Source organism: Antedon mediterranea, chromosome 9, assembly GCF_964355755.1.
Source record: "Antedon mediterranea chromosome 9, ecAntMedi1.1, whole genome shotgun sequence".
NCBI lineage: Eukaryota > Metazoa > Echinodermata > Crinoidea > Comatulida > Antedonidae > Antedon > Antedon mediterranea.
Window position 1 is genome coordinate 23,169,401 of NC_092678.1, and position 27,331 is coordinate 23,196,731.

General features: G+C 32.0%; 3 protein-coding genes across 4 annotated transcripts in view; 1 reads left to right on the forward strand and 2 right to left on the reverse strand.

Moving 5' to 3' along the window:
- Positions 1 to 5,315: 5,315 nt before the first annotated feature.
- Positions 5,316 to 13,544, reverse strand: LOC140059157 (F-box/LRR-repeat protein 5-like). Its single transcript, XM_072105001.1, has 10 exons — positions 13,383 to 13,544; positions 12,811 to 12,963; positions 12,336 to 12,524; positions 11,825 to 11,963; positions 10,547 to 10,723; positions 10,018 to 10,283; positions 9,526 to 9,608; positions 8,590 to 9,075; positions 7,490 to 7,734; positions 5,316 to 6,885 (listed from the first exon to the last, which is right to left on the reverse strand). The coding sequence occupies exons 1-9, from the start codon at positions 13,479 to 13,481 to the stop codon at positions 7,506 to 7,508; spliced, it is 1,821 nt and encodes a 606-aa protein (XP_071961102.1). The 5' UTR covers positions 13,482 to 13,544; the 3' UTR covers positions 5,316 to 6,885; positions 7,490 to 7,505.
- A 129-nt stretch (positions 13,545 to 13,673) lies between these two features.
- On the forward strand, positions 13,674 to 14,543 carry LOC140059592 (protein SPMIP1-like). Its single transcript, XM_072105558.1, has one exon. The coding sequence runs from the start codon at positions 13,831 to 13,833 to the stop codon at positions 14,371 to 14,373; it is 543 nt and encodes a 180-aa protein (XP_071961659.1). The 5' UTR covers positions 13,674 to 13,830; the 3' UTR covers positions 14,374 to 14,543.
- Positions 14,544 to 15,011: 468 nt separating this feature from the next.
- The window catches only part of LOC140059591 (uncharacterized), a 29,029-nt gene continuing 16,709 nt past the window's right edge, over positions 15,012 to 27,331 (reverse strand). The window contains exons 33-45 of one of the 2 annotated variants that reach the window (XM_072105556.1): positions 25,400 to 25,569; positions 24,728 to 24,867; positions 24,041 to 24,233; positions 23,580 to 23,722; positions 22,842 to 23,052; positions 22,013 to 22,092; positions 21,607 to 21,792; positions 21,073 to 21,207; positions 20,676 to 20,696; positions 19,161 to 19,274; positions 18,739 to 18,843; positions 18,232 to 18,432; positions 15,012 to 16,539 (exon numbers count right to left, since the gene is read on the reverse strand). In XM_072105556.1, the coding sequence (XP_071961657.1) occupies positions 16,354 to 16,539; positions 18,232 to 18,432; positions 18,739 to 18,843; positions 19,161 to 19,274; positions 20,676 to 20,696; positions 21,073 to 21,207; positions 21,607 to 21,792; positions 22,013 to 22,092; positions 22,842 to 23,052; positions 23,580 to 23,722; positions 24,041 to 24,233; positions 24,728 to 24,867; positions 25,400 to 25,569 (1,885 nt within the window). In that variant the 3' untranslated portion in view covers positions 15,012 to 16,353. The remainder of the gene's footprint in view (positions 16,540 to 18,231; positions 18,433 to 18,738; positions 18,844 to 19,160; positions 19,275 to 20,675; positions 20,697 to 21,072; positions 21,208 to 21,606; positions 21,793 to 22,012; positions 22,093 to 22,841; positions 23,053 to 23,579; positions 23,723 to 24,040; positions 24,234 to 24,727; positions 24,868 to 25,399; positions 25,570 to 27,331) is intronic. The other variant, XM_072105557.1, reaches the window with a different exon arrangement.

Below are 27,331 nucleotides of genomic sequence, written 5' to 3' on the forward strand. Positions count from 1 at the left end.
TGACACAGTTTCATTGAACTTTCTTGCATCATATATTTTTATGTGTCTGTTCAATATTGTCTCCTAAATATTTATAGAAATCATAATTAAATAAGATAAATATTAATTGAAAACAATAGTTATTATAATACAATACATGCTAGCACAAAAACGTACAGAGTGGCAAACATAAGTGAGATATGTGATTTCTTTTCATGTATAATACATACAGTATATTTATTGCTGGTACAAGCCTTTGCTTCGAGGTCTACTATAGTGCGGGTCCCAGTTATTATTATATATATATATTATAACAAACTTTATAAATGTGTATGAATGAATGACTAGCGTTTAAGAATAATAATACAATCAATTTCTGGAAAAAATATATATCATGGCTATTGACTACGACATATCAGAACTATAAACAGAGAACATTAGGCACATTTTACCTATGTAAAGCTCTGTCTGCTCAAATACGGTAGTGATATGCCCAAATATGGTAGTGATATGCCCAAATATGGTAGTGATATGCCCAAATGTGGTAGTGATATGACATCATCATGTACATATATGGGCACATCACATTTTTTTGTCACATAAAGTTTGATAGTCTGGCCAGAGCTTAAAGAAGGTTAAAGCATAGAGATTTCTTAGGTGAGGCAAAAAAAACCATGTAAATTGATGACTCAACTATCCATAAAATATTCAATATTACGTAGCAATCAATACTTGGAATGAAATCTAACACATAAAGGACATAACTACGTTTGTAAGCATTAATTCCTATTTCCTGATCCAATCCTTGTTTCCTATTACTTCCGGATATACTTCCTTATTTTCATGCTTAAAATTTATCATGATGCAATTTTGATATGAAAATAGTGCAATATATTGGTATATACAGAAACACTACAATAATTGATAGAGGAAGGGGAAGGGGGTGTTGTGGTTAATGGGGTGTTGTGGTTAATGGGGGTGTTGGAGGTGAGTGGTACGATTGTAAAAACATGCACATACAGTATTGGTACATTTCAATACAATACTACTAAAAATGTAATATTTCAAGAGAGGGTAAAGTGGAGAGTGAGGTTAAATTTTAAGTTTTAAAGAAATGTGACCAGACAAAAAAATAAGAACAATTTTTGTTGAAGAGAAAGTGACATGACAATTATTAAGTATCGGAAGTCAAAATATAAACATTATTTTCTTCATTTTATAAAAGAAAAATAAAAAAATTTGCAGTACATTATGAATATCATATGCTCTGAATTTGTGTATTAAAACAATTAATTTATAGTGAACAAATTGAATGGTTCAACATGCAACACTGGGGATTAAGTTGCACAATATGTCTCAGACAAAAAGTGAAAGAAGTATTAATTGTAAATACAGATAATGCAAATTGATTAAGAAAATGCTGTGGGACTATCAGTTTTACTTTTTAAGTAAGCTTCCCATGAGCCTTTGCGACAGCAATAAAGCTTTAATCTACGGCAGACGATAAAATAGCAGACGACGAAATGAGTACAACACAGACAAGCTACTGGGCAATGTGTAAGAAATCAATAGATATTTCTTTAGATGATCTACAATCACTTGAAATTGATGAACTATTAACTACCAGAAATAATGTTGGGATTTTGCATCAGTTAAAGCAGTTGTTTTGTTTGATAAACAGTGAAAAGTATAAAATATACGAACAATCAATATTAGCCCATAAAAAACTATTAGAGTACAGTTTCCAATTATTGCGATCGTGGAAATATTCAATTCAATTCAAAGTAACATTTATTTTCTTCAAAATAAAACAGTCAACAAAATGGCTGTGTTGATTGGAGAAGTGGGCGCCACTTACATACAGTAAGCTTGTGTTTGTAGTATTAAATCTGTTTCTAGGTTTGGAATATAATTGCAGTTGTCATAATGATAATAACACATCTGGAGGAGGGTCTATGGTACTCTTTTTACAATCATTCTAGGTGTGGTTTCCCAATATGAAACATTAATTTTTTATTTTATTTTTTCATGAGGGTAGCCCCTCCAGCAAAGCCGATCATTGGGAGCCCTCAACAAATACAAATACAAACAGTACAAAAATTATTATAAAAATTCAATAAAAAACTACAATAAAATAAAAATTGTGACAACATTTCCAAATTCCATAAAATTCGATAACTCAAATATTTATACACAAAGGTTGAACATGCTAATGTAATACAATTTTTAAAATATTAGCACAAAAAAAAAGAGACAGGTCAGAAAACTAGTTAAATTTAGGACATGGACATCACCCCTTTTCTTTCACAAACCCTATATATGCCCCCTTCTCCTTACAATCAATATAGAAGGGAAACTTGCCTGTAAAGTGGTCGATATTCAGCTGTTTGATAACTGCTAACGAGCAATTTTAATACAGATGATTATACCTATATAATTCGAAATTACTGGCCAATCTAGGCATTACATTTAATGATGTTGAAAGTTCAGTTACCTGTTGGCCTGAGAAAGGTCAATGGTACCTAGGAAAGGTCATTGGTCCCTACCCTACAGAAGTCTATACTAAATTACCAATGTAAATGTGAAAGAAAAAAAATCAATTGAAATTTTTATCATTGAATTGCAGTGGTTTATTGAGATTAGAAACGAAACCTAAAGCTCTTTCTACACAATCAAACTAGTTTAACTAAATAAATAAGTGTGATGTGCCCAAATATGGTAGTGATATGCTTAATATGGTAGTGATATGACATCATCATGTCCATATATGGGCACATCACATGAGATCGTGAATTGGTTATCATTAAAGCAATAAAAGACTACCCTGGGAGTGTGTATACATCACAGATACACACGCGTTTTAATTCTGACAAGCTTTCATCAATATTAACTCCTTTCTGCAATATATATTTGTCTAATATAAGTCTTTCTAATTACTAGTAGATAAATCCCCGTTTTTGTTTTGAATACAATAATCCTCTTTTTCAAAGAATGATATTAAAATGTTAAACAATACTATTGCAACTAAGGCCAGGAGAAATCATAGCCAAAGCAGTTGGAGAGGAAGGCGATAAAACAACATGCTTCACCACCTGTGAGAATGTGTTACAGCAGGGCATGACCTAAGCCTAGAGGTATTCTACCAACAACTGTTACTACAACATCAGTACACCAGGTGTCATACCGGTGACCTAAGGATGAATATTGTAGCTATATTGGTATTCCTAATCCTACATTGGTTTCAGACCCCGTTTCAGACTGGTGACCTAAGCGACTACTGTTACTATTGCAGCTATACTGGTATTCCTACATTGGTTTCACACTGGTGAAAGCGACTATTGTAGCTATATTGGTATTTTTACATTGGTTTCACACTGGTGACCTAAGCATTATGAATATGACACCATCATGTCTATGTATGGGCACATCAAATTTTTTTATTACATAAAGTTTGATAGTGTAGACAGAGCTTAATTGATGCCAAGACAATGCTGTAACTGTACAGCGTATACCTCAAGCAAATATATTGATAAACCGTTGTTAATTACAGATCGAATCTTCCTAATAAATTTTGCGCCTGACTTTCTTCCTGGTATTGATTAATCAATTTATGGTTTGGCTAACGACAAACACTTCCATTCAGTTTAAAAAGATATTGTTTAAGTCTCTGTATAGATTGTTCTGTTGTTTACTACGATACAGATAAATATTATGACGCAAAATATAATGTAATTAATTATTCATTAGGATCAAAGTAAATAACAACTATTCAGGTATTGGTGCCTTGTGACGTCAGGGTTGAAAATTTGAACTTTAATGTCAGGAAGTCATATGCAAAATTAAATATTCAGGTAAACAAAAAAGTAGGTATTGGTGTTAAGTGACGTCTTACTTTGTAAATGACACCACACAGGGTCACAGGTCAAAATTTGAAATTTTTCGAAACAACGTTTAATAACTAAGTTGTAAATTATAATATTCGTTAATCAGAGCCAAAACATCACTTAACATTAGGCTCCCATATGTAATAATTATATTTTTTATCTTAATGGAGACGAGACTACTACACATTTTTTTTCAAGTAATTTTCAAATGTTTAAGTGTTTTTTTTAAGTTGTAGTTTTCCAGTTCTCAACATATCTTCTTTTGAAAAATATGATCTCCTTATTGCATTATATGATATATATAGTGCCTACAAATAGGATATACAGCCCCAAAGCAATGGTATATTAAATTGGTTTATCTATGAAAATAATAATACAGGTAATATAAATGAATAATGCTAGCCAGAAGCAATATCTAAAAGATTGTGGCCTTTCTAAATAACATTAGATACACTAGACCTTTTTTGACAGCTATACAAATTATACTTAATAATTAAAAATGGGAATAAAGGTACTCACTAAAGAGAAAAAAAAAAAAAGGCCTACATAAGATAATTAAATCATTAAAAAAACAATGAACTTTTTATGAATAACAATGAAAATATCTAGCCAAAAGAACGAGGCCAAAATAAACGAACACCATCATAAAAAACAGCTTTAAAATTGTGTCCAATTTGTCTCGTAAGCCACATAATCTGGTCTGAAATTAGTACTGAATTTGCATCAATAACTTCATTGACAATCAGGTTTAATTACTGTATCTTGCCCTAAAGCAGGCCTGCCAATGAGGCTACACAGTGTAATGTGTCAGAGGAGGAGTGATTAAAACCAATCAATAAATAGCTTATTTTCTCATCTCAACTAATAATTAATCTAGAATGTAATATACCATTTTTCTTAATACCAAAGGTTACTTCTATTACTTTATTATTATTATAATGTGATAATGTTTTTGTGTGGGTGGATAGCCACTTAATGAAAAAAAACAATTTTCGTGGAGCATTTGCCAGCGACCTGACCTAACCAACAAGGTCAGGATATTGACAAATGAATAGTAAAATATGTCAGTGACCTCATCTATGAAATCAGAATACTGACAAATAAATAGTAACATTTGCCAATGACCTGACCAACAAGATAAGGATACTTCACCAGTGACCTGACCTGACATTTGAGATCAGGATACTGACAAATGAATAGTAACATTTGCCAGTGACCTGGCCTGACCTTTGAGTTCAGGATACGGACAAATGAATAGTAACATTTGCCAGTGACCTGACCTTTGAGATCAGGATACTGACAAATGAATATTAACATTTGCCAGTGACTTGACCTCACCTTTGAGATCAGGATACTGACAAATGAATAGTAACCTTTGCCAGTGACCTGACCTGACCTTTGAGATAAGGATACTGACAAATGAATAGTAACCAGTGACCTGACCTCACCTACCACCAGTTCATCTCACCGACAAAAAGACATTCTGTCAGTGAGATGAACCAGGAGCAGCTACTGTGATCTTAACCTACACAAATCTCTAGTTTGTTGTTTGTTTTCACATAGCACCACAAAGTCTCCACAGCCGGTGTACATGTTACAACGCATACTGTCAAATATTTTTATTTTTATATTCAACGATAATAAGATGTGCAACCTCACAAATATAATAACCTTGATTTATTGTATATATCAAATCATTAATAACATATGTGTTTGTTCATTTATCTTTAAATAAATTTTTTTTTTCCGTTATAAATGGAAAAAATTAAATTTGTTCATATTTCATTGATAGTTGGCATGCTTTCTTGATATTTTTCTCTATTTATAAAATGTACTACAATTTCACATACTAATGTATTATAACTTCCCTATATTTCAGGATTATTATGTAGCAACGTCTGAAAATCACAATATCTTGTGAACCGAGACCAATAATTACTTTATATTTTTCATTTTTTATAAATAACATATATAAATATTCATTAAAATCATTAAAATAAAGGTATAATTTCATATATAAAGCTATGTATATTTTTAAGTATTTCATATATTTATTCATATTTCCCTTAACATTACTTCAGATACTGTTATTCTATATTACTGAATAAATTAAGGTATACTGGGTGTGGTAGAAAAGAAAGGTTCCAACCATAAAGATCAGAAGTGATTGGGTTCGCTCCTGGGGAGAACAGTGTTGATTATTCAATCATTTAAAAAAAGATTTTGCAACTATTTTGAAAGGTTTACTGAATGTAGTCAAATGGATGAGCTTACAAGATTTCCACCCAGTGTACAGCTTATTTTAAGGCCTCTTGCTAAGCCTAATTTCAAAATATTCTATCCAGTCTACAGATTATCCTAAGGCTTTCCGCTAAGCCTAGTTTTAAAGTTTTTCTACCAGGTTTACAGCTTATTTTAATGCCTTCCGCTAAGCCCAATTTCAATGTTTTCCACCCAGTCTAGAGCTCATTTTAAAGCCATCTGCTAAGCCAAATTTCAAAGTTTTCCACCCAGTCTAGAGCTCATTTTAAAGCCATCTGCTAAGCCTAATTTTAAAGTTTTCCACCCAGTCTAGAGCTTATTTTAAGGCCTTCAACTATGCCTAATTTCACAGTTTTCCACCCACTCTAGAGCTGGTTTTAAGGCCATCTGCTAAGCCTAATTTCATAGTTTTCAACCCAGTCTAGCGCATATTTTATGGCCTTTTGGTAAGCGAAATTTCAACCCATACCCAACAAATGTACTGTAAATTTACTTGATATCCAAAAGTACGATTTTATTTCTTTCCACCCGGTAATATCTTTATGACACACAATCTTACATTTCTCTAGCTACATCCCTAATTGCACGGTGAATTCAAAGTTGAGTGGATTGGTGTGCAAAGTTGAGTTTAATAAATTCAAAGACAAATAATGTGCTTCATGTTTCAAAATTCTTGATACACCCCAGCTACCAACCATTTATACTCACTATAAGCAAATTCCATGCAAATTCTTGAATTTTTCAAAATCTTGTGTAAAATCTGAAATATGTAATGAGCTATAATTAGCATATTACGTCACTACACTGCATCTTAATGGCTACAGTGTAAAGTTGAACTGATTCATATGATATGACATTCCAATCACGTTAGCATGCAACAGATGTAATTATATGATTCATTAATTGTTTGTTGCATCCTAAATCATGTACATCACTGAGTGATGATGTTTTTAGGTCAAGTTTTCAATTTAAGGTTCAATATTTTTAGTTCAGGATTCTATTGTAGTTATGCAGTAACTATATATTTATTCATTTTCCACTTTGGTGAGCAAATTGCTTCTTTGGTAAACCTGACATGTGGATTTTTTAACTCTTTCTTATGTTCTTTGTTACGTATTTATTTTGCATTCCCTTGACGAATTAATTGAAATAAAAATGCTCAATCTGATAGTGAGGCACTCTCAACATTTTTCCTAATTCCCAACGTTTCATTCTTTGAACTCAGCTTAAATTCAAACACGTTTAATAAAAACTTTTTACAACATACATTTTAAATTACGCCAAAAAGTTAAATATAAATATGACTCTAAGCCACATACACAAGTCAGAGAACATGAAAAAAAACCCAAGAAATTTACAATTACCATTAATTTGCAGCATCTACTCGCCACTTCTGCAACAGGCACGGCACTCTGACTGGAGATTTTGACATCCACTGGCTGTGTCTTGGTGAGGTCCTCCAAGGATGTTGTCACAATAAAAGAACTGCTCATGATCTAGGTTCTTAGTGGCGTCTGCAAGTTCCGTCAATCCTGAAGCTGTTACGTTTAAGCATCCAGACAGATCAAGATGATGGAGATAGGGTAGTGGTCCAGATTTTGCAAGAGTTCTAAGAAAATAAACAAATAAAATATATGTTCTGCTAGAAAAGCTGATAGATTTGATGGAGGAGGGGAGGCTTAGATGGAGAAGAAAGGCTTAGATGGAGAAGGAAGGCTTAGATGGAGGAGGGGAGACTTAGATGGAGAAGGGAGGCTTAGATGGAGAAGGGGAGGCTTAGATGGTGGAGGGTAGAATTAGATGGAGAAGGCATGTTAGATGGAGGAGGGGAGGCTTAGGTGGAGGAGGGTAGGCTTAGATGATGAGAAAACCTTCAAGGACTCTCGTACAGCATATTTCAAATACATCATTAATAAATCATTTCAATTAAATGAAATTCTCCAACATGTTAATCTGGAAGTTTCCTGCAACCATGGTTACAGGAAACATACACCATTAGGCATACAAAATACACACAAACTGAAATCAATTTGAACCTAATCAGCAAGGCTGAAGGATGAAGCATTACTAAACACTCTTTATACCGATAATTTCTTCGGCAAATGTATTGTTATTATAAAGGTCAACGAACTTTGCGACAGCTGAAGAACTCATAACCGTCATATTCCTAAGCCTCGATAAATATTTTCTCTTTACAGAAAAATATAGCCAAAAGCTCTGTCTACACTATCAAACTTGACAAAAAAATGTGATGTGCCTATATGGACATGATGATGTAATAACACTACCATATTTGGGCATATCACTACCATATTTTAGCATATCACTACCATATTTGGGCACAAACTAGTTTGATAGTGTATACAAAGCTTAACACGTGGGAGTTCCTTTATCTATTACTAAAGTGATCAGTGATATGCCTCATAATATACCTGTATATATAGACAATTTCAATTTTCCTCACCTTAGCCCCGCATCTGTGATTTGGTGACAACCGGACAAGTTGAGATGTCTAAATCTTATCGTTTTGTCAATGTCTGTTTCACTATATTGCACTGTATTCATGGTCATATCATCAAAATGTGATGCCAATTTTTGTTCATTAAGGTTTTCATTTGAAAGATTGTCTGTAGAATTGAAAGACTCATTTGCACGCTTTACCGATTCATTTGCACACTTCATTGATTCCTCCCATTTTAGGCTTGTTCTTCCGTTGTCCATGCGTCCATCCAGGTATTCACCACTACTACATGAGCATTTTGGTACGCCGTTCTTGTCCACGACAACGCTGTGATCTGAGTTGTTTTCATCAGACGGTAAACAGGCTGCTGAAGAGTCTAACCTTTTTGCGAATGCCTTTGCGAGATACGAGAGGGTGCTGTCTGTAATACGAACACACCCAGCTAAATTGAGATATTCAAGTTTGAAACCCAGTCTGCTATTACCAAATCTGCAAAAAAGTCAAATTTTTATACAGAATACAGAAATTTATTGGTCCAAAAGGAAATTCGTTTCGTTAACAAGCTCTCAAACAATTAATTAAAAATATATAAAAGTCATGAATACAAAAATACAAGATCTTTTAAAAATACGAATAAACATAAAAAAGACAGAAATATAAAAAAATATATCGTAACATATAAAATATATAAAAAAATATATATATATTAGCAGTATAATATACAAATATACAGATTACATACAAATAACATATTCAATCTATCTTTTAATAGTTGCGTTATATAAATGGCAAGAATTTGGAACAAATGACTTTCGAAGACGATCATGATCTCCTCTTAGTGTTGTAACACATAATATAAATAATTTTAAATTAAATTGAAAAACTTTTAAGAACATTTTTAAACAATAATTTGTCCTACTAAAAAAATAATTCCATTACCCTCGAAAAGCAACATCTGACACGCGTGTATGTGCGACATTTAAAATCTTCAAATTTAGACAATTTGATAACATCTTATAAAGCTGTGAAGTAAAATAAATAATGTCCTTAATAATTAATTGTACTTTATTCATAAATTATATATTGTCCTCCTGAAAAAATAAATGTTTTTGTTGAATATACTATTTTAATGTCATATGATAGTTATTCAATTTGACCAATAATTGGATTGAGAAAAAAAATTATGTACCTGAAAAAAATGAAATTTAAAGCAAAAAATAGTTAAATTGGCTGGATGTCGATGGGTTTTTGGTTGAATGAATACATAATATTATTTTTTTTTTTCTAAGGAATTTGATTAAAACTGTGAAATGTCTTATTCAAAGTCCTTCTTTATTAATCTTCATTATTCATGTTTTAGGGGGACAATACATCTTTAAACTATTTTTGGCTTTGTTTCATTAATATTATTCTTTTTTACATAATTATTACCAAAGCACTGGTGATCCCACAGCTATTTTGTAAAACAAGGGTCTCCACACTGTTCCCAACAATGGGTAACAAACTTCTAGAGATGGAGCGCAGCATCTTAGACTCTCTTTCAACAGCTAGGATGCGATCTGAAGCGGCTTGACTCTGACCCTCATCACTTTCACCTGACTCGTCGTAATCTTTATCCTCATCGAAATACTCGGGATCGTCTTTGCTACATCCGCACGTTTCTTCGTCTTCATCTGGTGTCTCAAACCGCCAATCACCTACAATAATTATAATCAAATATTATCATAGAAATATATATCTTTATTTTAATAACAATCTCTACAGCAAATACAAGTTAACACCCAAAAGTTATGCTGTACTTCTGTGTGAAAATTGTCGATGAAACACTGTGACCTATGACACACTGGACAGGGATGAGAATGATTGCATCTCACTTATCATTTCAATGAAGTATTATACTAGGATTTTTTATATAATCACACTTCTATCCATTTTCTCTATGGTGTGAAAACAGCTTTACCTTTGACCCAATTCATGGGATTGATGTGTTTCCAGAGTGAGCAGTCTCTAGCCAGGTAAGACCAGGTTGAACACACCTGTGCACACCTACATAGCTCCTTAGGGTTCAAGTAAGAGAACACCTGAAGCATCACCTCATCAGGTACTGCAAGCAGCTTGCTCTGTTCAAACTCATCATCTAGTTTGTTAAAAAAAAATATAGATTGTGAAATCAAAACCTGTACTCAATTAGAATACATTACCATAACTTTACTGCAGTAAGTTAAGACTTCTTAATCTAAGTTGACACCAGACAAAAAAATAATGAAAAATTGGTGTAGAACAGAATCATTTACAAACTAACTCATTTTGGATTTCTTAAGCTTTTTTTCGAGTCGATGTATTCGTTGCGTTGAATTTTCAAATCGTTAATGTTTCGAAGTCTCAAAACAATGTTATTAAATTCAAATCAAAATACACGCAGATGGCAACAACAAACAAATCATTAAAAAAACAGGCTTCATTTGGTAGCGATTTCATTTAATTTGTTTTTTTCGTCCACTGCTACCAACAGCCATTATGAACCGCCTGCTTTAAACAACCAAAAGGACTGAACTGAATACACGCTACGCCGTGCATACACTTTTGTTCGTAAATAATTTACATAAAATGTGTTCAACCATCTAAGAAAGAATTCATGCAACAATGCACAATCACAAAAAAACCATTCTTCTGAACATTCTCCCCCTCCTTGAGGTAACCACCTCAATGTCTATTACCATACATTATTTGTTTTGTTAATCAATTTCTTCTCATTTATCTATCTCTTCAGCAAAATTAATACAATACTACTGTATAATTGAAAACAAATTAAAGTGGGAATCTAACTCTCTTATGATCTTCAAGAAAGCATCTCAAAGACTCTACTTTCTGAGAAAGCTCAAACAAATTAGAGTTGACAACACAATTTTAATTCTATTTTACCAAAGATAAGTATTATGTTAAGTATTTTATCTTTTAGCATTGGATGTTTTTATGGTAATTATACTGAAAAAGATAAGAAAAATATATGGCCTAGAGAGATAACTTAAAATTGCACAACGTATCAAAAGCAGATCTAACGCCATGTTCACTGATTTACAAGAAGTGTATGTTAAGAAAAGTTGAAAATATTAATTATAAAACCTCCTACGCACCCGCTACATTACTGTTGCAATTTTAATAGATCTGGCATTAGACTAAGACCCCCAAAACCAATCTATTTAGAACTACTATCTTTAGATATAACAATCAAACTAACCAGTATCTAGCTCGTAATCTGCATATGCTTTTTCATAGGGGTCATACTTGGTCAGTTTAGAGTGAAGTTCCATCACATCCGTCTTAATCGCCATTAGTTCATCTACACTAAAATATTCAATCAACAACGGCTGAAAAACCTATAAAAATGTAACATTGTATTTAGTTTTTTTATCTTCATAAGTATTGAAATTGGGAGGTGTTCTAAAGCACTGTCTACACTATCAAACTAGTTTGACAAGTGTGATGTACTCAAATATGATAGTGATATTCCAAAATATGGTAGTGATATGAAATCATCATGTTCATTATTATATGCATGATCATTTATCACATAAAGTTTGAGAGCGTAGACAGAGTTTAACAGGGTTGTCCCCTGAATATGGTTAGGCTGTAGTTTTAAAATATATATTTCTCCTGATTCTTTTCACAGGAAAGTGTTCCCTTAATAGGGGTGTCCCAAAGGATGTAGCACTTGCTATACGAGTAGACAAAAATGCTGCAATTGTCACCTCTTCCTCCTCTTTCATGTGTGGCAGGAAGTCTTGAGTGAACTCCTGCAATGCTTGTTGGACCTCCTTACCCATCTGTTCCATCTCTAGTCGACTCAAGCACATGTCTAGCTTCTGGCAGAGTTCTTCCAACATCTCCTTCATCTCTGACAGGTGATTGTCACAGTGGACCTGCTTTACAGCGTTCACCTAGTTTGATCAAATAAAATATTTTGATAAGGAAAAAAACTTTTTAAATATTTGTTTAAATATAATGAAGTGAATAAAATTTTCTTTATGAATCAATGATTTTGACTAAACAATAAAAATGTGCAAGCAAAAATTTGCAGAGTCACCAACGACTCAGCAAATTTACATAACAAAGAGCATACGAACTGTCGGCAAGTGCTACACAAAGGGAAATATTACTGGATTCCAATCTCTGGTAATATGTCTCTGCTTTAATCAAACAATTATTATATACTTAATATTTTACCTCGACATGTAAGAAGTTGAGCCTGTTCTGCAGCTTCTTCATTATACATTTGTTCTCAATGTGTTCGTGATTCTTGAACTCTGAGAATGTCGATACCAAACCCTGCAGCAGTGCCTTTAAATCAGCGTAACTACTAAAGTCCGTTGAACTTAGCTGTATAAAAAAATCATGAGGTTTTATTTTTATTTTTTTAAATGTGCAAGGGGTTTTTAATTTCCATATCATTACCGTAATCAATATCATAATAATATTGCAATTTATTTAATTAATAATAATTAACAATAATATAAAATAAATTCGAAAATGCATGTGCATAAATTGTAAATTGATGGACTTATTAATATTATTATCATCTGTCTCCTCCTCCCTCTACGACGAACACCCTACTAATATTCTTGATAGGCCTGTCATTGGCTAGCTAGGCTTGTCGCACAGCAGGTAAAGCACTGTTTTTAGGGCCGATCAGAGACAGAGAGACTATTTTATGTTTATGAGTATGAATGATGAAGGCCCTACTAGCTAGTAGCCTAGTTTAGGCCTAAGCCCTAAGGTACTTTTTCCATTCAAATTACCTTTTCGCTGTATAAATGGACAAGATATTTCATTCTAGAATGTGGTCCAGTAAACACATCTACTTCTCCCATACGAGTATTTTGTAAAAACGTTGTCATTGCTGTAATTATTTCGAAAACAAATTAGCGGTAAATGGAGACAAAATTCCTACAGCAGCCATTTATATGATGTTGTGATTGTGATCGTCTGCTACTCTAGAGGGCGACATTCCTTTCGACGGAATTTAATTTGCTGTAAAAAAATGGTACAGTCCATCTCCTAGCAACTTGACGCAATGGACTTTGGTAAACAAAACAAAAAAGATAACATAACTCCACCAAAACGCGTGCTTCCGGGTTGTATGTTCAACACACACAACAGGTAGGTCTGGTGAAAGTTACATTCATAAAACAGTAGTAGCAAGTACAGTTTTTAAAACCAAAGAACAGTTTATTTAAATTTAAGAAAATGGTTAGAGAATTATTCGATGTTCAACGCCAGAATTTCTGGACTGAATCTATTCATAAAGAAGCATACACCAGGCTAGCATGGCACGAAAAATACAGCAAAGAGTTTGCTCGCGAGTCTAGAGAAGGTCAGGGTGTAGCCCGTAAACGTAGGCCTAACATGGTACCAAAGGTCCATGCAATTCCAGAACTAAACACCAAAACTAAGGTAGACAAAGAAAAGGCCAAGAAGAAGGAAAAGCCTGATTTAGCAGCTTTAGGAGGAGACAATCCAGATGCATTATTGGTAGAGATGAGACCAGTGTCACGGGATGTTAAGGACCAACTATACAAAGGATTCAGTAAAGAAGGAACAGGACGATACGCATACTTACAGATCAGGAAGATAAAGAAACCAGAAGATAAATATGAATTTCCTCTTACGAGTGCTTGGGAGTACGGCTGGAAACTAGACGACGTCGTCAAGGAATTTCGTGCACCACAGTGGGGCCGATCACGCATTGTCAAGGACTCTTTCTACAGACGCAATGGTATATTTTCATAATGTTACTGTAATACTGTGGACCTGTTTTTGTGGAAATGGAGCAATGTGAACAATATATCATTTTTTGCAAGATGTTTTATATTAATTGATATGCAACCAAATAAAAGCAATCTATTGTACTGTATATTTGATTACAGAATATAAAGACAATAAAACAATATGGCGAATAACTTTACTATTTTATTTCATTTCATTTCTTTAAGAATAAGAGTGTTGTGCATTTTATATTATTGTATTAAGTTTTCTCAGTCGTTATCTTAATTTTAGTGATTAAATATTAATTATTATGTATATCGTATTAATGCTGTTTTTAACCAAAGACCACCCTATAGTGTTTCATATTGTATAACCATCACGTTACCTTGTATGCTATATATAATGTTACCAAATATTATTTTTCCATGTCTTAATTTTCAATTTCTGTCGTAAGATGTGACTAATTAAATAACCGTTAATAAATCTTTGTATACCATAAAACTTGTTTTTGAGGGTGTTTATTTAATAACATTATTAGTTTATACATTCAAGATACCAGAGAGAAATGTGCTGACGAGAATTACTCAAATATCAGTGATGGACTTGGAATACAAAATACAGTCTACATTTAACCGAGACACATCTGAGAACCAATGAAACAGTTTGTAAAATAAAAATAACTTGTATTAAGAAATTAAATGCATTATTATGTGTTTGCAAGTACAGAAAAACAAATTACGAGATATGATTTATTAAATCTTGCGAAAAATAATAAAAAAAGATCCTGATGTAGGCATCGCTTTTTGGCTCACTGGAATCCAGTGACTGTCACCAAATGTACGGGTCTGTGTTTGTGGGAGGGGTTGTTGTCGTGTTACTGCTCTTGCAAAAAATTTTTGCCTACCACCTGCCTATATTCAGTAATAAACAATGGGTGATGTCAGACACCTTTCCAGCATGGTATAGCCTAGCCACCTAGGCCTACCATAAGCACAAGCAAAGTGCTTAACCTGATTCGATCTCCCTGGTCAAAGAGAGCGAAACACCAACTGATACAAACCACTAAAGCATATATAAATATTAGCGAGAGAGAAACTAAAAACCGGCCAGAGATAATGTTAACATAAATAGTGATGTGACATTAAAATCTTTCAAAACCCAGTTTTCTTTTCCGTTTTTAAACAAGTTTTAATTATTGCCACTTCTCGTCTATTTTAAATTATGTACAGCGCATTGAGAGCTTGCTTATGCGCTATATAAGAAATTTTTCATTAACTTAAATTATTGTCACTTCTCGTCTATTTTAATGTACAGTATGTACAGCGCATTGAGAGCTTGCTTATGCGCTATATAAGAATAAACTATTATTATTAAAACACACCCTCTATCACTTCAATTCACATCAACACTATACATTCTATTTGAATATATTCTTTACAGCTAAACTTTTTAGCACATTATTTTTAGAAAGCATCTTTTATATTTTATAAATTAATTAATTTACACAAATTTAATATGAAAATAAGTTCTATACTTTCTAAATTCTATATTCTATATTCAGTATTATAAATATTAATGTTAACATGGAATATATAATAATATTCACTGGAATGTTTTGATAACCTTCAGTGCAGTACTATAAATATTAATGTTAACATGGAATATATAATAATATTCACTGGAATGTTTTGATAACCTTCAGTGCAGTACTATAAATATTAATGTTAACATGGAATATATAATAATATTCACTGGAATGTTTTGATAAACTTCAGTGCAGTATTATAAATATTAATGTTAACATTGGAATATATTAATATATTGTTTACTGGAATGTTTTGATATTTTTAAATATAAATTTTAGGAATATCAAGGTATAATATAAGAACTATTGTGAGACTAGAACCTAACCACCACCAGTCTAGGCAAGGTGCTTTACTATTATTACCAAAATATTATTAAATTATTTAAAAAATATTATATTATAACCTAATATTTTATGATTTATTTGTCATCTAGCATTCTGGCCAACTCGTCCATATTTGGCGCAGCCATTACACTTTTTTTCTTTTTCCTTCGCTCAGCCTGTCTCTCCTTGATAAGTTTTTGTCGCTCCTTCTCTCCGAGACGTTGATGACTTGCTTCGCTAGTCCGTTCATCTGAAGGATTTGAATCCGTCTGATCATCTCCCTAAAGTTGAAATAAAGAGTAATTACTGTTCCACAATTCCAATAATTCCACAATATTTAAATCACCCCAAAGTATGTAAGTCATTTTTAGACAGGGGTACTTCGGAGAGGAGATATGCACCACTTGGAGATAAGGCCTGTGTATCATATATGATGAGTGCAACTACTAATTCTCCTATGGAAGGAATTGGTGCACTGTATCTCATCTGCTACGCCCCTACAATCCTCTAGGTCATGGGACAACTAGAACTAGAACTTCTGGTTTGTTGCTATTGTGCATTTTTCTCCGAGCAAATGGTTGCATCATTCAGATATGGTAGGCGTGTTAAGGGAAAGATCAAGAGCATAGGAAAACTGTAATTGCACCAATTTCGGAGGATTCCATGGGTAAGTAACTTATACTGAATGGTAGGTAACTGTGCAGAAAACTCATCACCAACACCAAAATAACAAAATAGGGAACTTGTAAACTTTAATAATAATAATATAGAACATTTATGGGGAAGAGAAATGGTAACAGTGTAAAGGGGGTAAGGTAAATATGGGAGAATAAGCCATTTGAAACAAGGAAGGAATTGTGAAAAGGGGTGTAAGTAAATCAAACAGAATAGTCCTTTAAATAAGGCAAATTAAGCCAATATTAATTCAGTTTGTGATGACGAAAAAAGAACGATTAAGGTAGTTGTAAATATGTGAAATAAATCCACTTGAATAATTATACAGTATGTGGTTAAAAGGTAGATGTAACAGAGGGTGTAAGTTAATAAGACAAACCAATCGATTTTTAATTTCAAATATGGTACAATGAATTAGAATGGTCAGAAACAGAAGGCAAATTAAGCCATTTATATAATCAATGTAGTTTAATGACTGATATGCCATGTGTAAGTTATTCTGAAATAAGATCAAGTGATAAGAAGTTCCAATAACCTTGTTGATTTGTTTAAGTTTTAAGAAGAAAAACAACAAACGGTTTTATTTATCATTTAAGTAACCCTAAACCTTTGATTGTTAATGTTGGTAGCATTTTCCCGATTTGAATAATTGAAGGTTGATGAAAATGAGTGGTTATGTTAATAATAATCAAATTAGATAAAAAAAAAAACCTAAAAAAAAAGCTTTTAATAATAATATCTTTATAAAAAAAACAATTGTGCAATAACGGAAACAAAGGGATTATTATTTCATACAGATAAATATTAAGTTCTTGCAAACAGAAACAGAAATATATTAATCATTGGCCAATAGTAATAAAGGTCAAAGGTCAAGTAGGTTATTATATACAACACAGCATGTCTCAAACTTGGGTTACTTGTTTACCTGCAGTAAGAATTGCTTTAACTAGTATCTTCGATATCCTTCAGCTTAGAGTAAAGCAAAAGCAATTTTAATTTATTACGAACATTTGATTAAATTTATGAACAAAATAGGTTAAGAAGGACCTGTACACTTTCCATGTAAAATGTATATTAACATGGTCCTCAGCATACTAAGGAATGTTGGATTCATGTCTGTCTGAGGGGCATCTTGTCCTCTAGATGAGATGCCACAACATGGCCCATACACAAAAACACAACAAACTTTACACAAATTTAGAAAACTCAACAAATACAAAATTAATTACACAGCCTATGTAAATACTAGAGCATGATTGGTTGAAAGGCATCACATGAGCACAAAATTAGTAACTTACAGCTTTTCCTCCAGCCTTGATTGATTTTGATTCTGACTTGAACTTTGACTCCATTTCCTTCGCTAGTCGGTCCATGTCGGCTTCGTTCATTTGCTGAAATTTCTTTGCACTTCCAACTTTTATTTTCATTGTTTGTGTTCGTTCGTAGCGAACCTTTTGAATTCTATCTTGTACAATAGTCTTCTGTCTGTTCAGTTCATCCTATATGGTGTAAAAATAATTTTCATTATCATTATTACTTTAATGTTTTTATCACATATTTAAAATCGCCAAGTAAAGATTTGTCTAATTTTGTATTTTATAATATAGTATTATATGAGTACAGAGTCTGTTAGTTCATGTATGAAAGATATGGTCTGTTCGATACGAAGGTCAAAAGGATCCTTTAATAAAGGTCATACTATCGCTTACAGTCTTTAGCTACATCTCTCTGCACCCATATAATATAATATGGATTTACAGCGTTTGGGAAGTTTATATATATATAATTTATCTTGATAATATTACCTTTTTGGCATTCTCCACAAACGTCTTTTGTCTCTCGCCCATTGATAACAGCTGACTGGCTTGATTGTCAAGTTTGTTCTTACGATCAGCTAATCTTTGACGAATCTGTGAAAGCAAAATGTTCAGAAAGTTAACACGCTAATAATGTCCATGTTTAGTATGATTTTTAACATGTTTGGGAGGAAGCAGAATTTTGAAATCATAGGGAGAATTAGTTTTCAAAATGTGCCTATCTTCTAATTATCAAATCTACAAACTAGAAATTGATTTTCAGACACAGCTGCTGCACACAGTAGGATATCCAGTTGCGTTGGTGTTAAGATTAGCTGTCTGCAAATAGGGTACTAACAGTAGCTTACCCAAGGCCACGTGTATATCAGAATACTGACGGTTCAAGATCAATTTCGTTAATTTTTACTAACTTGTTTTGTTTGTTTTTCTTTTTCCCTGATCATCTTCTCCTGCTGTTGTCGGTGATCTTCTTTAAGAGACTCAATTATCTCTTGTTGTCTCTTCTCCGATACTTCACTAACAGGCTGTAATAAGGAAGTTTAAAAAACACATAAGTAATAATAATAATAATAATTATAAATACTTTATTTTAACACGGAAAAGCTTGTGTCACCATAAAGGTGTTCTTCTACAAGGCCGTGATAATCACGTTTTAATAATACTTCTTTTAATTCAGCACATGCTCAGTTACTTCATAACAGTAACAATAATGTGTGTTCACTTCTTGAACAGCCTGCATAACCTGTTTTAATTGAAATTGTTTATGGCATGCCAATCTATGTTTTATATATATGTATATATATTTTATCTGTATTTTATTGTTAACCGTTTTTGATGTTGTATTGTTTTATGTTTCAAACCTGTTAGTGGCGGTATTTATTGCTGTTGGTTTTGATTGAATAAAAAAAAAAAAAATAAATAAAAAAAAAAAAAATAATAATTAGTTTAAAGTTATGATTAAAAAAAACATTAATAAACCAATGGTACTCCCTTAAAAGCTTATAAAGTGCTTTGATTTGAACTAGGTCAAAAATGTATTGGATCACTGTAGTATTAAGCCTTGTCTATCAAACTTTATGTGACAACAAATTATGTGTCCATATATGGACATGATGATGTCTTATCACCACCATGGGTACATCACACTTTTTGGTCTAACAAGTTTGATAGTGTAGACAGACCTTAAGATTGCAATACACTGAATCTTCAGGCAGTTCAATTTTGTTAGACATTTCTTCTTAATTTCCGCACCAAATTAATTTAATAGCCACATATTTATACCACATTTTGCAATAGTACTAGCCTTAGAATCATTGACATGGCAATAAAGCATAATACAAGATAATAATTTATTTGCGGTTTGCAAAAACTGAACCAATACTGTGAAAGCAAACAATTGTATTCCACAGAAATGAAAAAACATTTGTTGATTGTTTTTTGCATAAGAATCTTTGTTTGATATCCATCTGGTTGTCATACAGTATTACAGAACCACTAGCAATTATGTCTTATTGATGCAACATTTCAAACAGTCAACAACAACAATAAACAATCAAAAATAAACAACTGCTAGACAATTTAAAATAAAAACAAATGACAAAATTACAAACATCAACAAAAAACTTCAAATCATAAAAAAAACAGAAAGCTAATAAAAAATAAAATAAAAATCAACTGTAAACATGAACACACATCACTAAATAAAATTAAATTGAATAAAAAAACATTAAAAATTGTTGAAAATTTCGTTTTTTTTAACATAATAAAAGTGTAAATATTCCACCTTTTGTGAGCATGCAAAATCTTTTTTTTAATTTTATTTTTGTTTAACAAAACACAAAATGATAAACTCCAGCAAGCAAATTAAAATAAATAGCCACCATCTTGACAAATGACAAATATTGAAATTTAAACATCATTTTTACCTCTACAAATTCTACTTTCTTCTACAATGGAAAAGGAAATAAAACAAGTATACTTTTAACATTTCTTTAATTTTTGTTCTTCAATTATTATAATAAAGATAGTTAATCCTTTGTATAAGTATTCTGGACACATCACAGGTGGCCATGCTCTAGGGGTTAATATTACAGGTGGCCATATTACAAGAGCTAGGCCATATTACTAGGACAAGTTGGTGACACCTGGTTGTATTCACTCTTAAGCATTGAAGATAAAATCATAGGGGAAATAAAGATGATTTTCATTATTCACTAAAATGTAATAACAGACTGTTCCATTCTATGGAAGGGGGTTACAATAATGGCATTAATCATTTTATTCGGATGAGTATTCAAGATAAAAGAGCATAAAAAAACCTACCATACGCCTTCCAGATCCAGCTGACGATATTGGGGAAGCGTTGGCAGTTTGTAGTTGTAATTTCTTCTGTTCCATTGCCTTCTGCTCTTCTGCCTGTTTTCTGGCGTTCTTTCGAGCAGCTAGTCTTTCTTTCATCTAAAAGTAATGAAAATAAATTATTAGACAATAAAACCCTTTTACTACTGTTTCTTTCACAAGTTTTAGGATTACTCTTAGAAAATTTCCACAATGAACACCTTAGTAAAATTAGATGGAAACTGTCCAGGGGTGTGTAATACTATATCCAGGGGTGTGTAATACTATATCCAGGGGTGTGTAATACTATATCCAGGGATGTGTAATACTATATCCAGGGGTGTGTAATACTATATCCAGGGGTGTGTAATACTATATCCAGGGGTGTGTAATACTATATCCAGGGGTGTGTAATACTATGTCCAGGGGTGTAATACTATATCCAGGGGTGTGTAATACTATGTCCAGGGGTGTGTAATACTATGTCCAGGGGTGTCTACTACTGTATGTCTAACTCACTAGATTGCTTTGTTTGTCTTTTTCCTCCGAATGTTGTTTTTCTCGGTTTGCTTTCTCTTCCTCAGCTCCTTGGATCAAGGCAAGGGCAGCACCAGCTTCATAATCTTTCTCGTCCTTCTTGCGTCGACGCGCTTCTAGACGTTGCTTCTGTAATTCTTTCTGCCTCATTAATTGTTCTTGCATTGCCTATACAATATAAATTGTTAACAATTATTTTACATTCCATTAGACAAGCCATAGCTATTTTACTAATACTATGGATTACTGTAACACATACTGTGTAAAGCTCTGTCTACACTATCAAAAAGCTATTTGATAGCATAGACAAGGCTTAAGAATAAATGCCTAAGCTAAGGCCAAATATTGAAGCTCTAAATTGTGCTAATACACAGCAATTATGTGTTACCTTTTTCTTAGCATCATGTTGCCTTTCAAGCTCAGCAATTACTTCTTTTGGATTCACATTTTTACCTTCTTTCTTCTTATCTGTTACAAAAATAATATATATTTCAGCTTTTTAAAGCTCTATATACACTATCAAACTGTATGTGACAAAAAAATGTGATGTGCCCATATATGGTCATGATGATGTCATATCACTACCATATTTAGGAATATCACTACCATATTTAGGAATATCACTACCATATTTAGGCACATCACATTTTTTTGTCAATTTAGTTAGCATTAATTTATAATAAAAACAAAACAATATAAACATATGAAGTTGTTTCCAGACATGTAAACTTATTCCTCAAGGTTTCTGAATAAAATTTAATAAACAATAATTTATTTTATCGCATGCAATACTTATGTAAAATTATTTATTTTTACAAGTTTTATTATCTGTGAAGAAAGGCATTTCTGCATAAATTAAAGACAATGATCTACAATGACTACCAAGAAAAGCTGTAACTATTTTTTTGTTTATTATTTTTTCTTTGAAAATGAAAATAATTAGCATAATCGACCAATCTAAATCTCAATATAAAGCACAATTGTCACATTGATCTTATTGGGAATTGAATGCAGAGTTTTCTGTATTTTTATATTATTAATTTCGACCAACACACAAACAAGACAAAATATAGCTAGATTGTGCCTAGGAGTATCATAGTGAAGTGTCTTAACAACTCGGGTAAATCTACAATATTTTTATTGAAACTATAACTTTTCCCAAAAATGTCCCAAAAATCTAATTCAAGGGGGACAAGAAAAAAAAAACCAAATCTTACCAGCAAGCGCTGCCTTCTTCTCATTTTCTAATTTATTGTCCATGTCTTTGAGTTCTTTCTCCTGATTGGCTATGTCGATTGTCATGGACGTTATGGTAGCGGCGGTGCCTCTAGCTTTGACACCTAGCAAGCCGTTGGACAAGTTGTCCATCCAACCTTCACGGCGACCTTTACGTTGATCTTCTTTCAGACTCATCAGAAGTTCTTCATCCTGAAATGAATAATTGAGGAATTTAATGTCAGGTTTTCTTCAAAATTATCAGTAAATTTGGAGAGAAAAGGAGGAAACAATTAAAAAAACAAGTTATGAATTATTCAGGAAAAAATCTCTGTTTTTAATTACAGTAACTTGTTTTAGTCAGTGGCAGTAATTATCGCTGTTGGTTCGAATTGAATAAAATAACAAATAAAATAATAGTTTTATGTACATTTTTTATAATTTATTAATTTTTAGTCAGATTTAATAGGCACTTTGAGCGCTGAAGGCGCTATCATGTATTGAGCGCTGAGGGTGCTATCATGTGTTGAGCGCTGAGGGCGCTATCATGTGTTGAAAGAGAAAACCAATATACATACCAAAATAATCAACGAAATATAGTAAAGCCAAATTCACACTGAGCCTTAAGTATTGCACAATTTGTGATGACTTAAGGGACTGTTCACACTAACTCATTCTGGATATGTCATAATAAATTCAGGCCCATGTGAGAGTAGCTTAACAACAATTTAAATACGTACAGCATTAACTGTAAGAATATTTTTGACTGAAGTGACTTCTGAAAGTTGCTTCTGTTGTAAATCAGCCAATAGGATTTCAGGAACTGTTTCGTCTAAGTTGGTTTCTTCTCCTTTCTTTGTGTTAAGTATATGCCGCCTTGTGTCTGTAAAAACAGTTTAAAAACAAAAGGTTATCACTAATAATAGTAATGATTAATATAACGCTTTTAACTTAAGTGACAAAGCTCTTCGCATCAAAATGAACTAATAAAGAACTAAAAAGCTACAGTTACATTAAAACTAAGACTAACAATAACAAAATATTACACCAAAAAATTCTAAGACGACTAAGGATCAATTGTTTGATTATTACCACTCATTAGCATAATGAAAATAACTGTTAAATTTTGATTATTTTTTGTGAATAAATACCGATTTAATATAACTTAATCATGTAGTTTTAGACAATTTTTTAATTTTACCTTCAACTTTTAATAAAACCGCTTCTTTTAGTATTCTATTTTGTCGTATTTGCCGTTCTGCTATATTAGCAAAATGGTCGCCTACACCGAATGGTGATAGTTGAAAATAATCCACGTTATCTAGTTCACATGATGCTTCTTCACGCCATACTTGGCGCTCTTCGCGTAAGTTGTCAACTTCGGCCGCAATTTCCTTTAAAAGAAATGACACCGATTAGAAAAATTTCACTTAAACATGTCACTTAAAATTTCACTTTTAATGTTATTTAAAATGTTACTTTAATGTAACTTTTAATGTTATTTAAAATTTTATTTTAATGTTACTTAAAATGTTACTGCAATGTCACTTAAATGTTATTTTAATGTAATTTAAAATGTCACTTAAAATGCCACTTTTAATGTCACTTAAAATGTTACTTTAATGTCACTTAAAATGCCACTTTGAATGTAATTTACAATGCCACTTTGAATGTAATTTACAATGTTACTGCAATGTCCCTTAAATGTTTCTTTTAATGTCACTTTTAATGTTACTGCAAAAGTCACGTAAATGTTCTCTTTATTTGCATATACTTTAACATCATTTTGTTTATTGAAGTGACAAAACCATTATTTTACTTCTACTAATTATTCTTATTTTATAATGGCCAACAAAACTTTATTGTTGTTTTATAAACAGTGTCATACCTCGTTTGACATGTTCTTGACTCGTTCAGTGCCAACATTGTCTCCATTAACTGCTTTCAAGAGTTCCATTAATGTGTCTCTTTCATTTACTTGCTTCTTTTCCATTTCATCAAGTACCTCCGTATGCAATGCAATGAGTCCTAGAAAAAGTTTCAAACAAACAAATACAAGATTAAAGATTACTATAAAATAAATTGAGATTTCTAAGCACACTCTATTTCAATGTATTTCTTTATACATTTATTTAATAGGATGATTGGAATGGGAGAAAACACAAATTACCAAATAAAAAATACTAAATAAATATTTTTTGAAAACGCTTAAGTAGAAACCAATTTCTTTAAATTCTATCTCTCATAATATTTGCAATTCTCAAACTTATTTTTGTGGTACTGAATCTTTTAAAATCTCTTAAAAAATTTATTTTGTCTTATTGTTGTCTTTTGTTTCAATAAAGGAAGATAATGAACTAAAATAACAGGCCATCTTTAAATGATATTAAACCCCACAAAAAATGTACATTAGTGTTACTGTAATGAAAATATTTCCCCTCAAATTGGTGATTCTGGTATAAATGGGAATCTGTATTAAGTTCTTGGATCTATCTTTAATTATTTAATTTAATTAATTAATTAATAATCTCCTTATTGAATATCATAAGATGAGACTTACTATCTTTAAGAGACATTTTTTTCCTTGCATCAGACTTAGCATTTTGTTCCTCTTCTTGTTTTAACTTCATTTCTAGCTCAGCCTTGCTATATCCAGTGTATCTTTTTCTTCGCTTAGCTCTTAATCTTTCTCGTGCTAATTTCTTTTGTTTTTCTCGATCTCGTAGAAAACTGAAAAAAGAGAAAGAACAATATTTAATTTCCATTTAAACGTTAAAAAACATAGTATAGGACATATATATATAGGACATATATATAGGAAAACACACAAACTCTATAAATAAAAGAAGTTGTGTTTAGATGTTTATAAGGACAGAAGAACCCCATTGAAACCGTTGATGGAAACATAAATAGAGATAGTTCAATTTGTAACAAATGTTTTAGGAGATAAATATGTATGCATAGTGAAGCGTTTCTTGTCGTCTGCATCTAGAATCTGCCAAAACAGTGTAAAGGAAATCAAGTAAAGAATCATGTCCCAATGTCTCTGAATGCGCACAATAAATTAACACAACGTAATTAGTTCCTAGGTCGTCGGCAATCTCTATTACCTTTCTTCAAATTCCGCTTTACCATCCCTTCCTAATTTTACAAAACTCCTTGTCGAAAAAGTAGAACTTGAAGAAATATTTGAAATGTTTGAAAAACTAGACATAGCCCTAGAGTCGGCAGACAACAAGGACAAAGAGGAACCATTTTCATCAACTGGGTCTTTTTTGGTTGAATACTGGAACCTCTGCCACGGTAATTTCTCCCAGCCGTCTTCCTTATTTCCAGACATACAAAACATCATACTGTTTACACAATATCAATTCCGGAGGACAATGTTAATTCCGTTTTTAAACAGCTCTCTTTTAACGCCTTTTCAAGCAGAATAGCACCCAATAACAAGAGAGTAATAACTACTTCATTTTAACAGCAAATTGAGTATCAAATTATTAGTTATAATTACTAATAACTAATAAATGTTTCTACTTAGTTGTTATTAAGTCTTCATTAAGCTAACAGAAGTTAGCATTTGTTGTGAATCAATATTTTCTTTACAAGAGTCAGGTATTGTAATGATCAATAATAACTTCATAATTTCCATCTAGGATCAATACAAGTGATCAGAAATCAATGAGGCGTGTATGTTACTATGGCAATCGAGAAATAAAAAATATTACCTAATAAATGTTCAATATATATACCTTTATGCGGTAATATAAAATTTCAAAGGAAGTTTAATTATAATTATCATCATATTACTTTTCCTTTTAAGTAGATTCCACTTACTACAATATATAAAAAAATATACATATTTTATACAATAACCCCAAGAAATAAAACCAAAATCAGGGGAGTGGAAAATAGATAAATATATGTTTATTAAACAAAATCATACAAAGTAAATTGAACCAAAGTTTGATTTTTTTAAATATATTAAAAGTAAAACATAAACGACATCATAGTATAATGATGATAATTTCAACAGATTGGTGAAATTTTTACTATATTATTTATTATCTGTAATTATAGATGTGTTATTGATTATTGCGTTACCATGATAATATTAAACTACACCTTTAATGATGCTTGATGCAATTCCAGAGACTAAATCAATATCTAAAATGTCTTTTTTATTTTATAGCATCTGGGATCATGAGGCTAGATTTGAACCCGGCACCAAGTGGCAGGCAAAACAACCATCAAGCTACAGTATGAGACTAGCCATGTTGAATAAAGAAAGATAAAAGGGTGGAGTATATGGAATGTGGGGCAATCTAATCGCATAACATCAATTGTGCATAACAATATTGATTTCGTAAATGAAGGTATCATCACATAAAAAAAATACTTGTATGCGTCATTACTTTCTGTAAATCGTTAAATAAGTCAATAATTAAAAGGAAGCGACAGACTACAATTTCAATCTATATTACATAATTATTCT

Coding starts and splice junctions, on each gene's coding strand:
- LOC140059157 (XM_072105001.1), bottom strand. CDS start 13,481: ATGACAACGTTTTTACAAAATACTCGTATGGGAGAAGTAGATGTGTTT. Junction 11,964..12,335: donor ACATGAAAGAGGAGGAAGAG/GTGACAATTGCA, acceptor ACATTTTTATAG/GTTTTTCAGCCGTTGTTGAT. Junction 10,284..10,546: donor TCCCATGAATTGGGTCAAAG/GTAAAGCTGTTT, acceptor TAATTATTGTAG/GTGATTGGCGGTTTGAGACA.
- LOC140059592 (XM_072105558.1), top strand. CDS start 13,831: ATGGTTAGAGAATTATTCGATGTTCAACGCCAGAATTTCTGGACTGAA.